General features: G+C 44.1%; 1 protein-coding gene across 1 annotated transcript; it reads right to left on the bottom strand.

Annotated features, from left to right (window-relative positions):
• Positions 1 to 11,360: 11,360 nt before the first annotated feature.
• LOC117643346 lies at positions 11,361 to 17,822 on the bottom strand. Its single transcript, XM_034382191.1, has 12 exons — positions 17,756 to 17,822; positions 17,422 to 17,484; positions 16,787 to 16,861; positions 16,274 to 16,483; positions 15,704 to 15,826; positions 15,415 to 15,624; positions 14,832 to 14,960; positions 14,530 to 14,733; positions 13,921 to 14,019; positions 13,795 to 13,839; positions 13,537 to 13,689; positions 11,361 to 13,436 (listed from the first exon to the last, which is right to left on the bottom strand). Exons 1-12 carry the CDS (start codon positions 17,820 to 17,822, stop codon positions 11,467 to 11,469), a joined length of 3,348 nt encoding a protein of 1,115 aa, XP_034238082.1. The 3' UTR covers positions 11,361 to 11,466.
• Between the last annotated feature and the right edge of the window lie 383 nt (positions 17,823 to 18,205).

Raw genomic sequence — 18,205 nt, 5'->3', positions numbered from 1 at the left:
ATTGGCGGGGTCACACGTTCGGTTCGCGTCCCATGTAACGACTCTGGAGCTCAAAACGCGTCTGGAGTTTTGTCCGGTTTTGTCCGCCTCGTCGGTCTTCTGGCCCACTGTGCGTTGGTGTCAGAGGGAGGACGAGGATTGCAGGCAGCATTGCTCAGACAGGAGACAGGAGTCGCACTATGCCCCTACTTCAACCCGGCCGCCGTCTACACTTCCAGTCTAAAACAATTTAAATGGAAGCGGTCGAATACTATGTGGCGAATCGTAATTATTTGGTGTGAGGAATAAGAAATGTAACTGTTCGCAGAGGAGGGCGCCGGCAAATAACTTTTTCTTTGGGGGGAGGAGGTGCCGGGGGCTGCAAGGGAAGATCCAGAGATAGGGAGGGGGGTCAAAGTGCAACTTTTTGCCTACCTCCCTCATTCCAGGGGTGAGGGGAGGGGGCGTGGGCATGGGTGGGCCCGGCCGGGTCCTTGTTGTACTTCGTGGTGCGTGCCGCTCTGCTACTGCTGCTACCCCTTTCATTCTCCGTTCCGACTTGACTTGACCTTGATTATCGCGACTATCGCCTGGGCGGCGATGTTTCTGGTGGCGTGGCTGTTGGCGCTCTGGTGCTAGCGGCCGCTCAGGTGGCAGGGCGGCAACTCAACCTCGGGCATGATAGGCATGCACAGTAGACGACCGATGGCAAACGGAACGATTGGGGTGGTTTAGGTTGCACGGCCTGGCCAAGCGAGAGAGAGAGAGAGAGAGAGAGAGAGCGTGCTGCGCCGGCGCCGCCGCGCCAGCCCGTCCGTCGGTCAGTGTCAGTGAGTGGGCCAGAGTGGGCCAGTGGGCCAGCGAGCGCAGAGACCTGCCGCAAGCAAAACACAGTCGCATCGTCCGAGTGTTGTGTTGTGCATGTGCACACCAGTGTAATTGTTGTCAATCGGATGTCAGCGACAACAACCAGGACTGTGCCGCGCCCGCGTCGTGGTCGTGGCGAAGGCGCCGGCGACTTGTCCGATGCCGACGATGATGGATTGGGGAGAGAAACAGAGACCAACGACCCTGCTGCGGATGTTCTCGGGCGTAAACGTCCTGGACGGCCACTGGGCGATTACAGGCACCCCGTCCACAAATTTTTCATTTATGTGAAAGCGGCAGATGAGTCCACCTGCACCATCCCAGGCTGCACTCGCGGGCGAGCTATTCCGGTAAGTGTGACTAGAATTATTTACTTTTCGGAAACCTTGCCTAGTCGTATCTTGTCGTGTTGTTGTTGTTGCCGGAGACCTATACCGGACAAATCATTTTTGTCGCCCTGTCTTCCTCGCACCTATACGCAACGCAATGCCGCCATGGGTGCGAGAGAGAGGGAGAGAGCGAGAGCGAGCGCGCGACGAAAACATAGATTGCTGGCGGACTGATTCCGAGAGTCGTTTTCGTCGCTCTCTCTCTCTCTCGCACTCATGGGGCGTCCTGTACAGGCGCGAGGGAGACAGAGCGATGACAACGACTCTCGCAATCAGATTTCCAGCAGACTGATTCCGACAGTCGTTTTCGTCGCTCTCTCTCTCTCTCTCTCTCGCACTCATGGGGCGTCCTGTACAGGCGCGAGAGAGACAGAGCGATGAAAACGACTCTCGCAATCAGATTTCCAGCAGACTGATTCCGACAGTCGTTTTCGTCGCTCTCTCTCTCTCGCACTCATGGGGCGTCCCCTACAGGCGCGAGAGAGACAGAGCGATGAAAACGACTCTCGCAATCAGATTTCCAGCAGACTGATTCGGATAGTTATTTTCGTCGCTCCGTCTCTCTCGCACATGGGCAATTCTCCGCCAGACCGTCGCCTCCCCCCCCCCCGAAATCGACGGTGGTGAAATTGGCCCAAGTAGGTGTCGTTAATCCACTCAGGATGGTTTCCTGGGTCACCCTGCAATATTTTTATTGCCCTACTCCAAACCGTTTAGGTTTTATAGCAATTTGAAAGTTTTGTCAACTTTGAATGTAGCAATCCTTGGCCACTTGGCATTTGTTGCCAGCAGACAGGGACCAGCCAGGTTTTATTGGCTTCACAAAAGACTACTCTATCCATAAACGTATAAAAATTTGAAAAACAGTTGAAAAACTTGAGAAATATTAAGAAAAACTGATGAAAATTTCACAAAAATTGAGCCAGTGAAAAAAGCTGGTCCTTCAATTTTGACGATACCTGGTTCAAAACTCACTTATCCTTAGTCGAACAAGCCCACAAAATATCAACTCTGACCCAGCTTTCTAACTATTGATAGGTCCACATTTTATACTTGCAGAGCTAAATTTGGTATCGAAACTTTAACGGCATAAACCAAGAGTGCTCGTATTCAATTTAAAAAATCACTTTTGAGCTTGGGGATGATCCCCAAACATCCAATTCAAATCAGACATTCCAGGTCCAGCGATATATTTTTGTGCTTTAGCCTCAACGGTGAGATTTTGGGTTAAAGAGTAAACTCATGTTTCCACCATATGAAAGTAGCCTTTCCCGACTGGGTATTCCCCTTGCTTCATTTTACTAACCTGACGAAGAATTCAACACACCAGTCAATTGATTCCATCAGTCCTTTATCAGGAGGAACGCCCTGACTGATATTGTAAATCACATAACATTGCCCACACCATGATAAACAAGAAAATCTTAACCTTTGAATCAAATGTTGTCCTGCTCACTACACTATTTACTTTTCGAATCGTCTGCTTGCGTCCCAGGTATGAGAAAATTACTGTGCAGTGCAACCAATTTCTCATACCAGGGATTGGAGCCGTTTCTCGCCGTTTCCGAGCAAACCTACTCAATCTTCAAAAAAGGGGACCGACCGACTAAAAATTTTTATTCGCCCTATCGGTAGGTCTGGTCGAGACATTTCCGAATCTGTGCCGCAATCCGGTCTCCGTCACTGGCAACATCCTCAAAAAACGATTAAATAGGCCTAAATTCAACAAAATCCACTCAATCTTCAAAAAAGGGGACCGACCGACTAAAAATTTTTATTCGCCCCATCGGTAGGTCTGGTCGAGACATTTCCGCAACTGTGCCGCAATCAGGTCCCCGTCACCGGCAACATCCCCAAAAAACGATTTAATAGGCCTAAATTCAACAAAATCCACTCAATCTTCAAAAAAGGGGACCGACCGACTAAAAATTTTTATTCGCCCCATCGGTAGGTCTGGTCGAGACATTTCCGAAACTGTGCCGCAATCGGGTCCCCGTCACCGGCAACATCCTCAAAAACGATTAAATAGGCCTAAATTCAACAAAATCCACTCAATCTTCAAAAAGGGGACCGACCGACTAAAATTTTTTATTCGCCCCATCGGTAGGTCTGGTCGAGACATTTCCGAAACTGTGCCGCAATCGGGTCCCCGTCACCGGCAACGTCCTCAAAAACGATTAAATAGGCCTAAATTCAACAAAATCCACTCAATCTTCAAAAAAGGGGACCGACCGACTAAAATTTTTTATTCGCCCCATCGGTAGGTCTGGTCGAGACATTTCCGAAACTGTGCCGCAATCGGGTCCCCGTCACCGGCAACATCCTCAAAAACGATAAAATAGGCCTAAATTCAACAAAATCCACTCAATCTTCAAAAAAGGGGACCGACCGACTAAAATTTTTTATTCGCCTCATCGGTAGGTCTGGTCGAGACATTTCCGAAACTGTGCCGCAATCGGGTCCCCGTCACCGGCAACATCCTCAAAAACGATTAAATAGGCCTAAATTCAACAAAATCCACTCAATCTTCAAAAAAGGGGACCGACCGACTAAAATTTTTTATTCGCCCCATCGGTAGGTCTGGTCGAGACATTTCCGAAACTGTGCCGCAATCGGGTCCCCGTCACCGGCAACATCCTCAACAAGCTAGGGCCCGCCCTTCCGTCGAACCGAGTTGCCAGCTCCGCTTCGCTGCGCCGGCAACTCGGTTCGACAGGGGGCCGGCCCAGCTTGGCCTGCCGGCGGCCTTTCCTCGGGCCTTCGGTCCTCGCATCAGACCCAACTTGGCCAGTCGAAGGCCCGGGCCTACGGCCCTCTCGCATCACACACCCCGTGAGCGGGTAAGCAAAGTTATCGGTACCATCGTGACTAAGGCCCGCCCTTCTATTCACAATATGCAATAGTCCTTACACTTTTTACTCCAACTGTCCAGAATGTGCCCATTTCTTTGTCTCTTAGCCCTCATCCGACAATACCCATATTTGCCATGCTTCTGCAACTCCTTGCAATAGAGGCACAGCAGGAGCGCAAACGAGTCCGTCGCACTTTTTCCCATAACTCATGAAGGCGGGCTCCTGGACCCCCCTTCCGACCCCTCGTTGAGAGGTCTTGCCAAGACTACCAAAACTAAGTAAAAATTTTCAGTCGGTCGACACCTTTTTTCAGATCCTGATGTGACTAATAGACGAAGTCGGGCTCCTGGACCCCCCTTCCGACCCCTCGTTGATGAGGTCTTGCCAAGACCTATCCAAAACTTAAGTAAAAATTTTCAGTCGGTCGACCCCCTTTTTTCAAGATCCTGATGTGACTAATAGACGAAGTCGGGCTCCTGGACCCCCTTCCGACCCCTCGTTGATGAGGTCTTGCCAAGACCTATCCAAAACTTAAGTAAAAATTTTCAGTCGGTCGACCCCCTTTTTTCAAGATCCTGATGTGACTAATAGACGAAGTCGGGCTCCTGGACCCCCCTTCCGACCCCTCGTTGAAGAGGTCTTGCCAAGACCTATCCAAAACTTAAGTAAAAATTTTCAGTCGGTCGACCCCCTTTTTTCAAGATCCTGATGTGACTAATAGACGAAGTCGGGCTCCTGGACCCCCCTTCCGACCCCTCGTTGAAGAGGTCTTGCCAAGACCTATCCAAAACTTAAGTAAAAATTTTCAGTCGGTCGACCCTCTTTTTTCAAGATCCTGATGTGACTTATAGACGAAGTCGGGCTCCTGGACCCCCTTTCCGACCCCTCGTTGAAAAGGTCTTGCTGAGACCAATCGAAATCTGCAATATTTTTTTTAGTCGGTCGACCCCCTTTTTTGAAGATCCTGATCTGGCCAACTTGTAAAAGCGGCCGATGGGTTCGGGACCAGGTCCATTCATCTTGTCTCGTCGCCCCGATTCCAAAAATACCCCTATGTGCCCTGCTAGCACCAATAATGGCGGAAATCCCCCTCCCGCTCATGTAAACCATGATGCACCTGCAGCAGCCCTTGTGCGACCCGGACGGGATTTGCACCACCGGATTATTTGTTTGGACGGTACTCCTGAAGTACCCTCCAAATCTGGTTACTCTAACTCAACTCCTTCCTTGTACACAGACACCAACAACAACAACAACAACAACACACAGACACAAAGGCAAATGCATAGGCCCTCCCCCTATTTTTTGAATAGAAGGGCGGGCCAAAAACGATTAAATAGGCCTAAATTCAACAAAATCCACTCAATCTTCAAAAAAGGGGACCGACCGACTAAAATTTTTTATTCGCCCCATCGGTAGGTCTGGTCGAGACATTTCCGAAACTGTGTCGCAATCGGGTCCCCGTCACCGGCAACATCCTCAAAAACGATTAAATAGACCTAAATTCAACAAAATCCACTCAATCTTCAAAAAAGGGGACCGACCGACTAAAAATTTTTATTCACCCCATCGGTAGGTCTGGTCCAGACATTTCCGAAACTGTGCCGCAATCGGGTTCCCGTCACCGGCAACATCCTCAAAAACGATTAAATAGGCCTAAATTTATCAAAGTCCACTCAATCTTCAAAAAAGGGGACCGACCGACTAAAAAATTTTTTTCGCCCCATCGGTAGGTCTGGTCGAGCGGTTTCTGGAACTGTGCCGCAATCGGGTCCTGGTCACCGGCAACATCCTAAAAAACGATTAAATAGGCCTAAATTTAACAAAGTCCACTCAATCTTCAAAAAAGGGGACCGACCGACTAATAATTTTTATTCGCCCTATCGGTAGGTCTGGTCGAGACATTTCCGAAACTGTGCCGCAATCGGGTTTTTGTCACCGGCAACATCCTCAAAAACAATTAAATAGGCCTAAATTTAACAAAGTCCACTCAATCTTCAAAAAAGGGGACCGACCGACTAAAATTTTTTATTCGCCCCATCGGTAGGTCTGGTCGAGACATTTCCGAAACTGTGCCGCAATCGGGTCCCCGTCACCGGCAACATCCTCAAAAACGATTAAATAGGCCTAAATTCAACAAAATCCACTCAATCTTCAAAAAAGGGGACCGACCGACTAAAAATTTTTATTCACCCCATCGGTAGGTCTGGTCCAGACATTTCCGAAACTGTGCCGCAATCGGGTTCCCGTCACCGGCAACATCCTCAAAAACGATTAAATAGGCCTAAATTTATCAAAGTCCACTCAATCTTCAAAAAAGGGGACCGACCGACTAAAAATTTTTTTTCGCCCCATCGGTAGGTCTGGTCGAGCGGTTTCTGGAACTGTGCCGCAATCGGGTCCTGGTCACCGGCAACATCCTAAAAAACGATTAAATAGGCCTAAATTTAACAAAGTCCACTCAATCTTCAAAAAAGGGGACCGACCGACTAATAATTTTTATTCGCCCTATCGGTAGGTCTGGTCGAGACATTTCCGAAACTGTGCCGCAATCGGGTTTTTGTCACCGGCAACATCCTCAAAAACAATTAAATAGGCCTAAATTTAACAAAGTCCACTCAATCTTCAAAAAAGGGGACCGACCGACTAAAAATTTTTATTCTCCCCATCGGTAAATCAAGTCGAGACATTTCAGAAACTGTGCCACAATCGGGTCCCCGTCACCGGCAACATACTCAAAATCAATCATCAATTGTCATCAAGAACCTATAAGCCCCAAAATATGACTGACTGACTTCCTCACTCATCAATCATCAAGAACCCATATAGCCCCAATCCGACTGACTGACTCACTCACTCATAGAAATGTTGGGGGTCAAGGAGTGGTCGTAGAGACCTGCGGGTTTTTCCATTCGATTCCAAATTTAATGGGAAAATTGGGAAAAATCTCAAAAGTTGAAAATTTCTCACTGTTTCCGAGCAAAGCTACTCAATCTTCCAAAAAGGGGACCGAATGACTAAAAAATTTTATTCGCCCCATCGGTAGGTCTGGTCGAGAATTTCCGAAACTGTGCCGTAATCGGGACCCCGCCACCGGCAATTGGGCAATCATCTTCAAGAATCTATATAGCCCCAATCCGACTGACTGACTGACTCACTTACTCACTCAAAGAAATGTTTGGGGTCGAGGAGTGGTCGTAGAGACTTAAGGTTTTTTTCCTTTCACCTCTATCCTTGTCAAAGCAGTCTTCAATATTTTCCGGACCTTGTATGCACCCATTGACTGCCACAGTAGCCAATGCAATACAAGCTATCTATTTGGGCAGTAAAAGTAGCCTTATTATATGGTCAAAAGCGGTTAAATAGAGCTTTCAAAGAAGCAGGACATTTACTTCCTTAGAAAATTTGCCTTTGCTCACCACGGACTTACTGAAAATACTTCGGCACGCGCTCCACACATGCGGGGGTCTGGGGGCGGAGCCCCCAGCGAGCAGCGCGAGTTATATGTTTATGGATAGAGTAGTCTTTTGTGAAGCCAATAAAACCTGGCTGGTCCCTGTCTGCTGGCAACAAATGCCAAGTGGCCAAGGATTGCTACATTCAAAGTTGACAAAACTTTCAAATTGCTATAAAACCTAAACGGTTTGGAGTAGGGCAATAAAAATATTGCAGGGTGACCCAGGAAACCATCCTGAGTGGATTAACGACACCTACTTGGGCCAATTTCACCACCGTCGATTTCGGGGGGGGGGGGGGGGCGACGGTCTGGCGGAGAATTGCCCATGTGCGAGAGAGACGGAGCGACGAAAATAACTATCCGAATCAGTCTGCTGGAAATCTGATTGCGAGAGTCGTTTTCATCGCTCTGTCTCTCTCGCGCCTGTAGGGGACGCCCCATGAGTGCGAGAGAGAGAGAGCGACGAAAACGACTGTCGGAATCAGTCTGCTGGAAATCTGATTGCGAGAGTTGTTTTCGTCGCTCTGTCTCTCTCGCGCCTGTACAGGACGCCCCATGAGTGCGAGAGAGAGAGAGAGAGAGAGAGAGCGACGAAAACGACTGTCGGAATCAGTCTGCTGGAAATCTGATTGCGAGAGTCGTTGTCATCGCTCTGTCTCTCTCGCGCCTGTACAGGACGCCCCATGAGTGCGAGAGAGAGAGAGAGAGAGAGCGACGAAAACGACTGTCGGAATCAGTCTGCTGGAAATCTGGTTGCGAGAGTCGTTTTCATCGCTCTGTCTCTCTCGCGCCTGTAGGGGACGCCCCATGAGTGCGAGAGAGAGAGAGCGACGAAAACGACTGTCGGAATCAGTCTGCTGGAAATCTGATTGCGAGAGTTGTTTTCATCGCTCTGTCTCTCTCGCGCCTGTACAGGACGCCCCATGAGTGCGAGAGAGAGAGAGAGAGAGAGAGAGAGCGACGAAAACGACTGTCGGAATCAGTCTGCTGGAAATCTGGTTGCGAGAGTCGTTTTCATCGCTCTGTCTCTCTCGCGCCTGTACAGGACGCCCCATGAGTGCGAGAGAGAGAGAGAGAGAGAGAGAGAGGGAGCCCAAAATCGACTGTCTAATTAGTCTGCCAGCTCCAGCGGACTGATTTTCTTTAAAAATAATTTGTTTCGGTTTGCATTTCAAATGATGTGACGTTACTGAAATGCTAATGTAAAAGAAAAGTAACCTTTTGCGATAGTTTTACATTTACTGTGGTCATGTTACAGGGTCACCATGCTCGCAATTTGATGGAACATCTGAGGTCACATCATCGTGAAACGCACAAGAATGTGGAGGCGGAACACGAGAAGAACAGAGCAGCGCCAAAGAAAAAGAAAACTGTGCCTTGTACCTCACTAAATGGAGTCAAAATGTCCCTGCCTGCATTGCAGGTGAACTGCTTGAGACTAGTGACGGAAAATGCATTGGCCTTCAGGGTTCTCGACTATCCTGCATTTCAGGATATTATCAGCCCCATGCTGAAAGCAATGCCTGAAGGGTAAGAGCACATTTTTTTTTGTTTGGCGATGACGCGTTTTCGGAGCATGTCCTTCGGGGCACGTCCTTTGTTATAAAGTTCTTTCTTGTGGTTGAGTTTAAAATTACAATGAGAAGTTTTTTGAAAATCGGTCGAATTGTCGCTAACTTTCTTTTCACAATTTTGTTGCAGGGCCGCCATCAATTCTAGGTCAATTCCACCTAAAATTGAGAAGACTGCTAACCTAACGCGCCAGAAGATAATAGAGGAGGTGCGGGGGAAAATGGTATCGGTCAAAGTTGATGGATGCACAAGGCAAAACAGGCACTTCGTAGGCGTCAATATCCAGTATACGGGACCTGATTCCAAACCTATCATTCGGACTCTGGCTGTTGAAGAGCTTTTGGTAGCTGCTACAGCTTCGAATCTCCGCACATTAGTCGAAATTGTTCTGAAGAGATTTGGTATAAGAACAAAACAGATTGTTTCTTTTACCACTGACAGTGGTGCCAACTACGTTTTGGCGGGCAAGCTTTTGACTGAAGCTGAGAGTGTGGAGCCAGACTACAACAACTATGATGAATGGATTGATGCCACTGTCCCCATGGGAACACCCACATCGAATTCACGTGGAATCGATGTGGAGGAACGACGTGGATGCTACTCGAGTATAGGTGGATTCCACGTGGATCCAGACATATCGAAATGTAATTTCCACGTGGATAAGAGATAGATATGTCGATTTGATAGGAACTCTTAAACCTGCTATCCACATAGAATCCATATCAGAAAATTCTCGATCCCCATCACATCGATGTTGATTCTTCAGCGACCATCTGCTGCCCATGGGGACATCCCTTACCCCAACTCGCCTTATCCACCTACCATCGCGACACCCCCTATCTACAACCGCTCCCAGGCTGCCTGGCTGGGAACAACGGCGTAGCTGCCGGTCCGCTGGGGACAAGCGCTTAGCGGCCGCCTCGTCGCCAACAACCGCTCAGCTCCGGCCGCGCTCCCGACAACACCTTAGCTCGCGTGGGGCTGCGGAAAACCACTCAAGTGTCTCCAGGCTGATTTTCGGTAGCAGTGAAATGAAAGTTTCACACCTGAGGACAACTCGAGGGTTTATTTATCAACAATGCCGATAGGTTTAAACGATAGCCTATACTTTACTCTACAGAATCGGATGTCTGCTAATGCCCAATTGTCAATTTTAGAGGTAAGTTGAATCAAAATATACAAGCTGTTGGGTTGACTGCTCCCCAACTAGCACTGTTTACAACATTATTTCTTATAACTTGCCCTGATTATGTGCTGATGAAACTGAAAAAAGGGCATAAAGAAACGAAGTTATCTGCAACACTATCATATCCCAGAATTACTAGATTGGTGGATTTAATGCTGTGTTTATAATTGCAGGTTAACTCATCCTCACCGATGATTTATTTTCATGAAGACATGCATAAATGGTAAACTTTCTATCCAGAGTATTGTTATTAATCTCTCAATGGATGCTGGTTGAAAAAAGAAGAAATTTATTTAAAGTGCGAAGCAAAAATTAATGTTCTGTTCAACCCAGTTAAGAGAAAAGAAGCCGGAACTTTTTGTCAACTTGATATGATCTTTGTGTTATTATGTTTGGTGGTATCAGCTGTGTTCTATAGAAGAATGTTTCTTGCCTGTTTCCATTTTATAATCTTATTCCTTGTCTTGTACTTTAGTGTTCTTTTACTTTGGTGTAGCTTAATAATGGCATCACTTTTTCTTTGTTCGCGCGTCATATCTTGTGTTGTCTAAAATGGTGTGTTGGTTTAAAGATAAATTAAGTGTCCAAAATAAATTAACTTCGGTAAATGTGTGTCAATGGTGGTTCATTTCATACGTTATCATGATCAGTACGAGAAGCCACTGAATAAAGTGAGCCTCTGGTCTTCGACATCATTGTGATTAAAACAACAGTTAGTTTGACAGTAAAATAAAAGTTAGATGAATATTTAAATGGAGGGTTCAACATGAAAGGTGGGACATGTTTCATGAATAAAATATTTATATTCAAAGCAAAACACTTACATAATCAGTTTTCTAAATTATGGCACATAAAAGAACAATTAAAGTTACAAATTTCAAATCTGTCATCAGTAAGCCATGAGATGAAATAACATACAATGAGTCATTACCTTAAAAGGATCAGTCTTGAGATGACATGAGGTAACATGCCTAAGACCAAACATTCAACTTAAAATCTAAAGAAATCTTTGGAATTTGGAGATCATCAAATAGTCATGAGTCAAACGCTTTCTTTTAAGAGACACACAAAAAAAAATTATTGCACATTCTATTCCATGCGCATGCACAGCATGATGGTTCATGAAAAATAGTATGATGAAAGAAAGCACACCAATGAAACAATTCAATCGTAATCATCTTCATCATCTTCATCTTCAGCACGTTCCTCATCTTCTTCTTCTCTATCTCCCTCACCCTTATTAGTCTCTTCTTCCAGTGCGTCACCAACACAGAGAGCTTCCATGGGATCATCCTCAACATCTGAAGCAGCATCTTCATCCGTTGGCCAACACCCAGCTAAGACATCATCATAAAAAGGCTGCTTCAATTCTGGAATGTCTTTTTCTTTACAAAATTTTTTTATGCCCGCAATGGTGGATGCAGGTAAGGGAATTGCCCCCTCATAGGCTTGGGGTGGCTGGTAAGTCTTCAAATTAACCGGTCGTCCAGGCTTGTTCGGATTAAGAGTTACCGTCTCACCATCATAATCATACTTTAAGTGTACCTTGTTGCCCTCTGCTCCATTGATGCAAATTTCTTTCACCTTTTGCCATTGTATTTTGTTACCTTTCATATCTTTTTCCCAAGTTTGCAGGGTCTCCACTAAAGGTTTGAAAGTGCGAACAAACCCTTTCTTAAAGGGTATCACTTCATATTTCGGCAACTCTTCTTTTGCATCCTCGATGGCCTTAATCCAATCATCAAAATCAAACAGTTCAGAAAACTCAGTCGAATTTTCAATTCTGGCATGGATGGAATCAACTTCCATCATGGTGTGTCCAGTTTCTAGAAACCTGTGAGTGATTTTCACCGAATAACGAACTGCAGCCAACTGTAACATACTGAAAATGAAGCGGTTCTTGTTCTGTCCTCCACAGTTATCAGAGTAAAAAATTAACTCTTTGTAGCCTTCCTTTACAAGTTCAGAAATGTAGTAGAGAAGAGAACTTGAAATTTCATTGGATCCTTTCTTTGCCATTCCCTCATGCCACAAAAAACAGCACCCAAGCCTCTTGATAGAATGGAACACAGTGAAGTTGTACAGAGTTAGCTTACTGTGATAATAAAAGGGTGAAGCCTGAGAATGAGGCAGATTGAGTTGCTTCTGTAAATCAAAAGAGCAAAGGGCAATTGTTCTATCTTTCTCAGCAGCAGCCTTGTCTTGCTCTTTAATTTTTTTCACCCTCTGTTTGTTCTTGATATGGGTAGCATAGATATCTTTGTATTGAGCTTTCAATCTTGGAGTGTTGTGTTTGCTTCCCATGAAGACACACAGTTTACACTGGTCTTTTTTTGGTTTAAAAAAACCCAAGTTGAAATGCAAATTTACAATGTCTATATATTGTCTTATAGTAGCTCTTGATGCATGGGGAAGATTTTTAGACTCAGCCCAGCTCTGATACAATTTTGCCATTTTTCTCAGACTCAGACCTCTTTGTAAATACTCACGTTTAGTACTTGCCCTGCAATAGTGCGATGGTACTCTTGGAAACTCTGCTACATGTTCTGTGACCGTTTTAATTTTTTCTGGAGTAATAACTTTGGGATGGTTTGCATGGCGACCCCTTTTGTCTGGTGTTGCCACTTTTCCTTTCTGAGGGTTTACATGGCTGTAAGCGCTATCAATCCATCCATCCCAGATATCTAAGGTACACATGAACATTTTCTTGCAAACAGTTATGGTTTCACCATCAACTTCAAAAAAATATGAGCGAGAACATTTTCTTTTTTTGGGTTCTTGGTCATCCTTACCCTTAGTGGGTTTGTTCACAGAAAAGTTTCGAATGAATTCCCACTGCCGGTCATGGCTTGCCAATTGCCAAAATGTATCAAAAACTTTTTTCCGTTGTTCTTCAGATAGTCTATGTACACAATCCAATTTGCATGAGCAGGGTAGTCTCATTTGTCTTGCTTTCACTAACTTCCCCCTTGCAGACACATATTCTTGGCCAGAGTTAGCTGCTGTCTTTCTAATATTAGTTTTCCATAGAGCCGAATTCCTCGAACGCTTTCGAACAGGACTGCCAGATCTTGGTGTCGCAGACCTGGTTCTCTTCCGTGATTCAGGAGTGGAGTCAATAGAGATATCATGATCTAAGAGGAAAAAATATAAGTAAAATGAAGAAAAAATCTAACTGTACTATAATGAAGAAAAATCTAACTGCACTATTACATGAGCACAAATGAATCTTACCAGCTGTACTAGTATCTAAATTTTCAACAGGTGCTTCCCTTACTTCCAGAACAATTTGAGAAGAAGGTGTTTCAGGACTTAGACACTCAAAAATTGCATCAGTGATTATAGGTGAAGAATCCACTTGAAGTTCACCAGAAGAAAAGGAAAATCCTGGAAGACACAAAATATTTTTTAACTTTGAACACCAGATGAGACAGCTGATGCAAACTTGTTTGACTAAGAAACTGAAGGGAGAGGAAAAAGAAGCATTCATACCACTTTCAGTCTGAATTCCCAGCACTGTTACTGAAGAAATATCATCTGCGCAGTCAAGAATAGAAAGAGAAAATGAGCTATAGCAAATTAGAACCATTATTTCAAGTGCAGGCCAGGAATACAAACCTTCCCAGGCGTTCTTCTCATTTGGCTTCAACAAATCTGTAAAACTTGTCTCCAAGCTAGTGTTGAGAGGATCATCATCGTGAACAAGTTCTGGTAGATCTGAAAAAAAAAAATCAATACTAGGATAAAATTTTCAAATAGATAACTGAGTAAAATAGAAGACGCCACCAGTATGACCATATTTGTTTCTATGTTTCTCACACGACCCTCATCAATGAATGAAAACACCCGTCTAAACTATATTAGGATCATTGAATAAAGAAAAACTCGGAAAAATGAGGAAACAGTTGTAAGCCTAAAAGTTTTGATCAGGGCTGCCTTCAAATAAGAGAGTAATGAGTCTGATTTTTAATTATGAAATAAAATATATTACCTAAGTCCCAATGAACTTCTTATTCACAAATAATTTTCTACATGCCTTGACTTGAGAGGATTCCTCTCGAGACAATTATTTGTCTCCACATTTTAATATTGAGGGATTGAGCGAGGAAATCTGTTTTTAACCTATCTGAAACTCTGCCTTAGGTTTGATGCATACTTAGTGATATCAATCAAAAGTTTAAAAGACACAATATTTAAAAAAAATTAATGTTTTTAATAGAATGTTACCTTTAGTGAAGTCAATAGGAGCTTGTTGTGCAGAGTCAATTTGAGAGTCTTCTTCAAGGTTGCTCCTGCTGTTTCCACATTTAGACTCCAAGGCACCATTGAGATGATCATATCCCACCCCCTGTCCACTCCGTTCCAGATTAATTGCTCCACTTGCAGTCCGGGTGGTAAGATGGTCATGCTGTTCCCTTTGAGCAGACAAGCCTGAAGAAGAACCAATGTATTATTTAATTATTATACTTGTTGCTGTAAGTGTATAGATGGTATTCAATGCGTTCTAATAAAAAATTAAATCAGCTTACTTGTGTTTGAGTCATCCAAGTCCAGATCCCCAGATTCAATTTGTGTCTTTCCTTGAAGATTACCGCTGCCGCTTCCAGGCAAGATAGTGTTGTTGGGATGGTCAATTGGTTTCTTCAGGCTAGAAAAATCTGGAAAGAAAGCCAACACCTTGTTTAAAAAATCAATCCACAAAGTTGTCAATACACTTAAAAATATTGACTAGGCCACTGGTATTTTAAGAAAGCGGCAGAGGTCTAGAAAGAAAAAAATAATGAGACCAACATTTTGAGCAGCTTGTGAAGAGCTGTGACTAGAACAATACCACATTTTAAAAAAATAGAAAGCAGATTATTCTTCATGTAATGTGTATGGTCCCATATCAATAGCTAGCAGTGGGGAAAAAAAGAAAATTTAAAGAAGAGTGTAATATGAAAACTCTTCTCTACTAGCAACTTTTCTGCCTACAATTCAAGTGGGACCACACAAAATACATGGCGAATCACCTACTTTCTGCCATGAAAAAAATGTGGCATTGCTCTCAAGTCACTGCTAGTTACAGGCTGCAAAAAATACTTAGTCTAAATAAAATTGTTAACAGCAGACCTTTGATGGAGTCTTTAGGAGCTTGTTGTGAGGAGGCACTTTGAGAATCTTCTGCAAGGTAGCTCCTGCTGTTTCCACATTCAGACTCCAAGGTGGCTTTGAGATGACCTAGTCCTGCCCTCTGTCTACTCCGTTCCAGATCAATCGTTCCACTTGCAGGCTTCTGGGTGGAAACGAGATGGCCATGCTGTTCCCTTTGAGCAGACAAGCCTGAGAAGGAACCAATGTATTGTTTAATTATTATCCATATTTATGTAAATGTCAGCTATAATTCAGAGCATAAACTTACTTGTGTTTGAGTCATTCAAGTCCTGATCCCCAGATTCAATTCGTGTCTTTTCTTGATTACCGCTGCCACTTCCAGGCGAGATAGTGTTGTTATGGTCGGATGGTTTCTTCAGGCTAGAAAAATCTGGAAAGAAACCCAACGCCTTGTTTTAAAATTCTGTCTGCATAGTAGCCAATATTCTTAAAAAATATTGACTGGTATTTTAAGAAAGCGGCAGAGGTCAAGAAAGAAAAAAATAATGAGACCAAACATTTTGAGCAGCTTGAGAAGAGCTGTGACCAGAACAATACCACATTTTTTAAAAATAGAAAGCAGATTATTCTTCATGTAATGTGTATGGTCCCATATCAGAAGCAAGCAGTGGGAAAAAAAATAAAATTTGAAGAAGAGTGTAATATGAAAACTCTCCTCTACTAGCAACTTTTCTGCCTACAATTCAAGTGGGACCACACAAAATACATGGCGAATCACCTACTTTCTGCCATGAAAAAATGTGGCATTGCTCTCAAGTCACTGCTAGTTACAGGCTGCAAAAAATACTTAGTCTAAATAAAATTGTTAACAGCAGACCTTTGATGGAGTCTTTAGGAGCTTGTTGTGAGGAGGCACTTTGAGAATCTTCTGCAAGGTAGCTCCTGCTGTTTCCACATTCAGACTCCAAGGTGGCTTTGAGATGACCTAGTCCTGCCCTCTGTCTACTCCGTTCCAGATCAATCGTTCCACTTGCAGGCTTCTGGGTGGAAACGAGATGGCCATGCTGTTCCCTTTGAGCAGACAAACCTGAGAAGGAACCAATGTATTGTTTAATTATTATCCTTTCTCGTTGGAGTGCATCAAATGGAATTGAATGCATTTAATTCAGAATAAAATAAATTTAAAAATGAAATTTATAAAATAATGGCATTGCTCTCTTTGCTAGTTTCAAACTACAACAAATATTCGGCCTAAATAAAATTGTAGACCTTTGCTGCTTAGTCAAAATATTAGCAAAAGGCACTTTGGCAAATATCTTTCAAAGATTCATTTGATGATAAGTCATTGAGGTATCAGATTGTCTCAGACTGACACCAGGAAAATACTCACTCTTTTTGGGCGGCGTGAAGTTCAGCTTCTTTCTGTGTGGCTCTGGGTTTGGATTCAAAACCTTTGAGTTGCATCCTAGAAACATACAGCACTAGTTAAAGAAAGAAAAACAGCCCCAATTATTGTTTAACAGTGAGTGCAAGAGCAGGCAGACAAGCAGCATGCTGACACTCGGTGCTTCACAAGCTGGCACCTGGCGTCTCAAGAAAGGAAAAACTTTAAACATTTTTGAACGAAACGCTTTTCTGCTTCAGCTCTCAAGTTTGCAACCTTATCACTGCAGGAAAGCAACGCAAAAGTATACACTCACAAAAACCACTTCACACTGTGTATGCATAACTGACAGGACAGAAATTATTCAAGAATGGACAGGAACCAAGCCCCGTTAAAAACAATGGACAAAGCTTGCTGTCATTGTTAGAGAGAATGTTGAAAAAGCATAAGCATTCCACACTTAATGACAGATCTCTACTCACAATCACAAAATCACATAAGTTGGGTAACTGCGAAGAAAAATGAACAGTTGTTTACTTAGTTGATTTAGCAACTCTATGACTTGCGAAATAATTCTGCGCAGGTCACTTCCATTTTAACAGAACAGCTAATAAAAAGTTTCTCCCTTGCAACATACATACCTCGCTTTGAGGAACTGTCAGCCAATCGAAGGGGTTGAGTAGGTTGAGACTTCGGTTTCGGTCCTGAAAAGCCAAACAAGCCAACAAGAAGCCATGATCACCTCATGAGTACGACAAGTACTGGCATGAATGAAATATTTCTGAACAAAGCAATTCATCCTGCTGACATAGCAGAAAAAGTTTGAAAGCAACTTTTAAAATAAAATTAGATGGTATTCCTTGCAATAATGTCTATCAAACCAAATCTCAAATAAAATGATATCAGCAGTTAGGTTAACACTGCCACAGAACTTGAATTTCAAACGACTAATCAAATAAAAACTAGCTACTTTACCATTATGCTCGTCAGCTGAAGACTTCTGAGCTATGCTGCAGATTTTCATTGACCTTTTTGATGCCATGACATGGCTGGCTAACTCCTCTTCGATGTTCTCTCTTGCAACTTGTTGCAACCCGCTTCGCTCTCAGGGCACGCCGGAATGGGGAAGGGGTAGCTACGCTGTTTTGAAGTACCTGCGCGGCGCTACGCGGTTGTATGCCGGAGGACTCTGACCAGGTTTGAGGTTAGGTCAAAGTTCAATCCGACTTAGCAAAATAACATAGCCGTTTTGAGATTCCATATTTTGATAGGTGGAAGAGACGATAATGTTCTAACAAAATCGGTTGAAAACTAAATTACGTCCAAAAGGCCACTTGAGTGGTTTTCCGCAGCCCCACGCGAGCTAAGGTGTTGTCGGGAGCGCGGCCGGAGCTGAGCGGTTGTTGGCGACGAGGCGGCCGCTAA

This window comes from Thrips palmi, unplaced genomic scaffold (assembly GCF_012932325.1).
Source record: "Thrips palmi isolate BJ-2018 unplaced genomic scaffold, TpBJ-2018v1 HiC_scaffold_17, whole genome shotgun sequence".
NCBI classification, from domain to species: domain Eukaryota; kingdom Metazoa; phylum Arthropoda; class Insecta; order Thysanoptera; family Thripidae; genus Thrips; species Thrips palmi.
Note: the sequence above shows the minus strand (reverse complement) of the source record. Positions and strands in the feature narration are given on the sequence as shown.

Excerpts from the sequence above, each read along its gene's own strand:
- LOC117643346 (XM_034382191.1), bottom strand. The coding sequence starts at position 17,822 with ATGGCATCAAAAAGGTCAATGAAAATCTGCAGCATAGCTCAGAAGTCT. Across the intron at positions 15,625-15,703 it reads CTTGAATGACTCAAACACAA|GCTTGTCTGCTCAAAGGGAA; the intron begins GTAAGTTTATGC and ends GTTCCTTCTCAG. Across the intron at positions 14,020-14,529 it reads TCCTATTGACTTCACTAAAG|ATCTACCAGAACTTGTTCAC; the intron begins GTAACATTCTAT and ends TTTTTTTTTCAG.